At 40.2% G+C, this 7,150-nt stretch overlaps 1 protein-coding gene across 1 annotated transcript in view; it reads left to right on the top strand.

Moving 5' to 3' along the window:
* The window catches only part of sfrp5 (secreted frizzled-related protein 5), a 12,163-nt gene extending 5,744 nt beyond the window's left edge, over nt 1-6,419 (top strand). Inside the window, exons 2-3 of the mRNA XM_032541599.1 lie at nt 2,112-2,189; nt 5,478-6,419. Coding sequence (XP_032397490.1) covers nt 2,112-2,189; nt 5,478-5,806 — 407 coding nt within the window. The 3' untranslated portion in view covers nt 5,807-6,419. The remainder of the gene's footprint in view (nt 1-2,111; nt 2,190-5,477) is intronic.
* The last annotated feature ends 731 nt before the right edge of the window (nt 6,420-7,150 follow it).

Here is a 7,150-nt window from a genome sequence, read left to right as displayed (position 1 = left end):
TAATGAAGTCTATAACCTTGCACGCAGATGACGAAAAGCAATACACAAGAGGCAGTCAAGTTCAAAGAACATAAAAGGAGCAAAAAAGCAAGACCATTACTTTTTACAAGTCAATCACATGGCATGGTAAAAGAATCCTAAACTGCTTTGAGATGATGGCAAAATACATGACCTAATGTCAAAATATTTGCTGAGTAGAAATGTCTCCAGGAAAAAAAAACACTCTAAGCCACGCAGCAGTAATTCCCATCAGAACATGACGGTGATTCCCCTACGGAGACAAGACCGTGATGAGGAGAGTCGTCGCTTAATTGATTTCTCAACGGCGTCCAAATGGTACATTTCGGTCCAAGCTCAACTTAGTTTCATGGAGGGGCTGCTTTCTTCTGACACATGCTTTGGCATCAACACAACTGGGCCTCATGCCAATATACCACCCCAGTGAAACCAGAATGAATTACCATGGAGTCTGAATAAGAAGTAAAAGCTTCAAGGGAATCATTCAAAACAGACAAATCCAGAGTTTTGGCATCTTTTTATCTGTGCGTGTGCGTGTGTGCGTTTCCATGCTCTTGTCCCAGTCTTTATGTCAGCACCAGACAATTAAGAGGCTTGACCCTAAAGCCTCACAGGTCTCCTGCCTGTAAATGCATGGGAATCCTCAGAGGAGAAAAACTGGCAGTTACTCTACAAGAACATGGTTCAACTCCTTCCGACACACATACGAGGGCATACACACATACATAACACTCAGTGGTGGCTAGGGGGTTCATCCTCCCCACGATCCCGAGCAGCAAAGCATGCTAAACTTTGACCCATCTCATTATCTGCCAAGACTCCGAGGTTTGGGCTGGGGTGATAACCCTTGAACCCTGACTTTTAACCCAGGGGCCTAGGCTGGACTGTGCAAGGATATTCCTGTGTGTGTTTGTAAGTGTGAGACACACAGGAAAACAGAGAGGGGGTAGCAGTCTAAACTTATTTTGGATACTGTGGTAAGTGAATGACATGAATCACCTTGTCCCAAAAAAGCTGCTTATGATATTTAACTGCCCTGTAGGTGCATATACTGTATGTGGTGTGGGGAAGATTTCTATACCAAATCCTTCTCTCCCTGACCATTTTTAATATTATACCTTGTTCTCTCGATCAGCCCAACCTCTGTTTTGTGGATAAGTAGACTGATATTAGATGTCTGGAGCTACAACCAGTTTCTCAGGGCTTACTCAGAGTTTATGTAGGAATGGCCATAATAGTTTTATTTTGAAGAGCTTTTGGAGAAAATTACAAGGCAGTATGTAGCATGTCTTTTTGTGTTTGTGTGTCTGAGAAAGAAGAGATTGAGGGCTTTGAAAGCAAGAATATTTACTATACTATTATGTATATATAAGTCAAAACGTCATAATTATTCTTAGTCCCATATTTGCTCAGTTTCTGCTGCAGACACAAGCAAGAATTTGCAGTAAACAAATAAAAGGTTTAATGTAGGGCCTGTTACTTCTCTCTCATGTTGTATGGGTACACAATAACAACAATCAGAACGTCCTAATCAAAGTTAGTGAGGCTAAACATGCTTTTGAGCAAAGCAGGCACGACCATACATTTTGAGTTAAAAATAAACTGAACTCGTTGCTTCGGTTTCCCCTTGCTGTTTCACAATGTGTGGTTGCTGTGTGGCCTCAGTGCTGGCTGTCTCTGTACTGAATCACTTTTCACCATGTTCAGCTGCTCCTGCTACAACAGCGTTTACCTTTCTGGGCAGCCAAGACCACACCTGCACCACCAAAATATACAAGGGCCAGAATAAAAACATTTTGTCCAGTGTAATTGCAGGGCAAACATCAGTCACCTTTCTGGACTGTGTATTCTCTCAGCAGCAAATAGCCTCTGACAAGCGGAGGGGGGCTGCAAATAAGTGTCTAAAAAGTGCTCAGGCTTAACAATTTCATACCGACACGATTTTGGTTTTGCTGACGGCACTTGACTAACAATGATCTCAACTCACCTCAACTCAGTATTAGCTAATCTGGCCTTAATGGAACCATACGAAATATGATTATAAAAAAAATGATGTGTAGCTGCTAATGACAATTTTTTTTCTGTCCTCTCAGTGTCAAAGGTGTGCCCTCCATGTGACAATGAGCTGAAAGCAGACAACATAATGGAGCATTACTGTGCCAGTGACTTTGGTAAGTACCAACAATTAAAGAGTTAGAGCTGCTTCCTATAAAAGTATATACAGTACAGTAAAGGGGAGGAGGGCAGTAACACTCACTGCCTGCAGGTGGCACAACAGTTAATAGTGCAGCAGCTATTGCTTCTTTGCCTGAAGGTGGCAACAATTCACATTTATGAAATCCTAAGAGCGTGGCCGGGTTAGCTTAGTTGGTATACAGTATATAGACTCAGTGGTCGCGTGTTTGTCTCCGACCTGCGGCCCTTTGCTGCATGTCAGTCCCCCTGAGGAAATAAAGGCCTAAAATGGCCCAAAGAATAATATTTTAAAAAATTATTATCATAATTGCAAGTGCATCTGTGTAGACAAAAGGTTTCAGCACAGCCTTAATTACTGAAGGAGTACAAGCCTGTTTGACATCAGTTGTTAAAATAAAAATAAATAATTTACAAAAGGCTTAGTTTAAAAAGACAAAAAATACTTAAAGGTACTTTGTTGGTTGACATAAAAATAATAAGAATTGGGCTTTATGAGTTATTTCATTACATATTTATGTTTCAGTCTCTTCTATTCCCTCTGCTAGCATTACCCTTTTCTATTCATAAATTGATAAATTAATATAACAGCTTGCAGTCCCTGATGTCCATTCAACGCCATTTCTCTAATACTTATACTTTCCAACATTCCAGTTTCACCACAGTAATGACCTGCACACAAAGCCAGAACATAACTATTCCATTATTTCTGCTCATCAAGGCTTTTGGCCCATCATACTCCACAGCAGCTGAATTTCTGCTTGCATGGACTATTGCCCCAGTCTTTAGAGTTAATGATATACTGCTCCTTATTTTCTCTGGTCAAGATTCTGAGCACTAAACTAGAAACTCATAACCTTGCGAGAGTCATGAAGAACATGGCTTATGTTTCTGAACAGATTAGTGAGAATAATGTAATTGAAAATGAAATGGGGCCAGACTGGTGCTGAAAACCATATTTCTATGCTGTAGTATCCCACAGAGGAAATGTCTGCAGTTTAAAAAAACCTACCAAGTTTTGCAAATTGTCTTCTGCAAAACACCCACACCTACTGGACTGAATATACAGAAAATGACCCATTATAAATCATAAATTAAAAAACGACCAACACATCATATCCAACGACAACAAAATACATATTTGTGCAAATTGTTCACACTCTTGAGCTGCAGAAAAAACGTAGGCTCATCACCACCCATAATTAATCATGACTCAATTCACCGATATTTGTCTGATTAACTTCAGGATTACATATCTCAATCTTCCAACATTTTTTTGGGGGGTGGATCAGATTCTTTTAGTTCATTAGACTGAAACGTGTGAAAGCAGATAGTAACCAAAAACATTTTATTGGCTATTAATGTATATGACTGGATGAGGATGAGTAGAGAAGTCGAGATAACCGTGACGTATGGATCAGGAGATCAAGGCAAAAATGACTAATGTTATTCTATAGGGCGTTAGCTCATTACAGCTTGATCTCATACCTCGTGAATGTTGTTATCTATTCATCTTCGGACCCTGTTCGCCCTCAGAGAATTTTGTGCTTCGTGTTTCATTACAGTCTACTTTTGATGTCTGATCCCTCCACATTCCTTGCTGTACCATCCTGTAGCCTAGTACAAATGACAAGAGTAGGTAAGAGAGGGGGAGGAAAGTGAGTCTGGCAAGGCATGGACATGAAGCCTACACCTGGAGGGCAGGGGAGCTCACTTGCTTAAAGAAAACCTGACAGCACACTTTTCTCTCCTCTTTCTACCTCTACGCCCCCTTCTACACACTTTAAAGAAAGTGAGTTTGTATAAAGACATGTGCACGGCTTGTCACAAGGATACTGGCCAGGCTGCACACAGTGGGCCCCATTGCATCACTTATAACTAAATATGAGTGGACATATATAAGTGAAGCAGAGAGGGACATTATTTGATCCTTCCTATCTTTTTTCCAAACACACACATATTCATGAATGTATTCATTCACAGAAACACACACACACATGCTTGGGCATGCAAAGGCAGCACACAAACACATGCCCTCAGTGAAGGAGCTGGACGTGAATCACGATGAGGATGAGAGTCAACTCAACACACATTTCTTCTTAATCATGCCATCGCTTTGCATGTACTGTGTATGCACAATATTAGAGTGTGTCCCGGGGGATGTTTAAGCAGGCAAGAAGTGAAATGGCGATCATCCAACAGGCTTTGGTACAGCACATAGCGATGTTTCATACCGACCTCGCGCCTTTGCCCAGCCTGTGATTAATTTCACCTGTCAAAATGTTCACGCAGAGAATTTTAATCTCTCTTTAATCTCTCACATGTAAAACTTATAAACACGAGGCTCAACAGGAGATACAAGTCAGCACTTCATTAAGTTATTAAACCCGAGTTTGCTGTAACCAAACTCCACATCTACTAAAAACAGAGGTTATCTGTATTGTATTTTGTGTTGTAAAAATACAGGAATCTAAGCGCAATCTCAATAGAGAAGCATGGGATGAAAAAAATGGATTACATCGGACTACAAAGTGAAGACAACAATGGATGATACTAAAGTGATTCCATACAGATCCAATGTAGAAACATTACTGACAGTAGATCCAGAGCTTTAGACTTAAGACTCTAAGAGAGAGAGAGAGAGAAGGGAGAGAGAGAGAGAGAGAGAGAGAGAGAGAGAGAGAGAGAGAGAGGTCCAAAGATTTGACTTGAGACTTGAAAGCAAAAACATGCAGGTCCCAAGATTTAACATAGTGAAACCCTGTAACAATAAAAGAAGTTATATGTAAAAATAACAAAAATAAAACAGGTTTAAGCCATTTGGAAAAGGAAAATGTTTAATTGCCAGGGATCAGCATTTAGAGACTCGCATCTTGACTTGCAATTTGCAAATGACCTCAAGGAATTATGACTTGAACTTGGTTCAAAAAGAGGTTGTAGCTCCAAAAACATGTCCTCCTTTTCATTTATGGGTATTCCCCAAGTCAGACACACAAACATACACACAGGATGCAGTTTTTATATATGCTGCAGGAGAATTTAAATGATGATACTCAGGAGAGGTGTAAAATAGCTGCTTCTTTGGCACAACACAGAGCTCAGTACAGGTTTGCAGTAGGAACAAATGTCTGCTGAACAAAGTTTAAAAAAAAAAAAAAGAGCAGGGGAATGAGAGTGACACATTAACAGTTTCTGGGTTTAAATATTGTTTTTGCGGAATAGAAGTTGGACTGAGTTAAAATATATCTCCCTCTCTTCTCCCTCAGCCCTCAAGATGAAGATCAAGGAGGTGAAGAAGGAGAAGGGTGACCGGAAGCTGATAGCAGCACAAAAAAAGAAGAAAGTGTTGAAGCAAGGTGTGTTAAGAAAGAAAGACCTGAAGAAACTGACCCTGTACATCAAGAATGGCGCAAACTGCCCATGCTCCCAGCTGGACAGCCTGGGCTCCAACTTCCTCATCATGGGCCGCAAGGTAGACCAGCAACTGCTGCTCATGTCAATTCACAAGTGGGACAAGAAGAGCAAGGAGCTCAAGTTCGCCATCAAGTACATGAAGTCCCATCAGTGTCCCACCTATCACACTGTCTTCCAGTAACGCGTCTCGCTGTACTGTTGGCACAATCCATGATCGCTTTCCACATTCCACCTTGTTTCACATAGATCCTAATTCGGTGTCCCCGAACCCCAGGTCCTTGCAAAATCCAGTCCGCTACATAGCCCTACAAAGGGTCTCAGGGCGGTCAAGCTTTTATTTCCTCAGCTTTAACATGAATCAGGTCGTCAAGGGGTCGTCCTGATCTGCTTAGATGAAACAGACATGTTAATGTTGGAGGGGAAAAGCTGCACACAGCTCCCTCTGAATTATAAAAGCCCCAAAGAAACAACAGCTTTTTTTAAATTGAGGTGATATCATTTTTATTTTTCAATGTTAAACAGATTGACCACCTGCGAACTTAATATCATTTTCCTTATAATTCTACTTTCCTCTTCAGACATAGTAGAACAAATCACTTGTATGATATCTTTATCAAGACAGTGGCATTAAGAAATGGGAAACTAAAGATTTGAGGCAACTATTGGGAGGGAGAACGTGTAATGATGATAGACAGACGGAATGGAAAGGGAGCTGAGTGGGAACGCAGGGTTTGTTTCAGTTTAAAAAAACGGAGAGAAATGATACGCTACAGTAATGTGGGCTGTGTAATGGGGCAGTGCATGAACTGGCACAGAGCTCCCAGGAACAATATCAAAGCAAAGACACGTAGATGATCCATTTAACTGTATGGTTTAATAATGTAAAAAGTAGGCAATCCAGATAATACTAAATGATTTAAAAAATTTCGCCTTTTTGCGTTTATCCCTGCTGGGATGGGAAAGAAGACAGATGGGACAAGACAGCCTGGATGATGCTTCCACTGACTTTGTACAGCAACATTTTTTGGGGCCTGAAAGAGGGAAACTTGAATATGTTTTGCTTTTTCAATTGGAGAGAGAAGGAAGTTAAGGCAGAGAAGACATCTTTCTGAAACCAAGAGGAGAATAAAAGAGAGAGAAAGAGACTCTGGACAGAACCAACAATGTTGGGTTGATAAGTCTCTGGTACTGTTTTTCACTATCACTATTCAAATGTTCATTTGTTTTGTACTTTGCTTCTGTTAAGCCTCTATTGTATGAAAGCAGGAATCATACATACAGATATAGCACCTGAATTCACTGTTGCCATAGCAGTAAAAGATGAGTTTCTAGTCAGTTAACATGTAAGTAGTTATGTTACTGAAATACATCTTTGTTTTACAAAAAAGTAAATAAATAAAATATATTTGAAATTTTTATAAAGAATATTTCTTTGAAACGTGCCATTTCTTTATTATTCTCATTATTATGACTAAACCCAGAGTGCACACTCATCCCTCTTTATCACAAAATATTTGCTTGGTTG

Source organism: Etheostoma spectabile, chromosome 17 (genome assembly GCF_008692095.1).
Source record: "Etheostoma spectabile isolate EspeVRDwgs_2016 chromosome 17, UIUC_Espe_1.0, whole genome shotgun sequence".
Lineage (NCBI taxonomy): Eukaryota > Metazoa > Chordata > Actinopteri > Perciformes > Percidae > Etheostoma > Etheostoma spectabile.
Note: the sequence above shows the minus strand (reverse complement) of the source record. Positions and strands in the feature narration are given on the sequence as shown.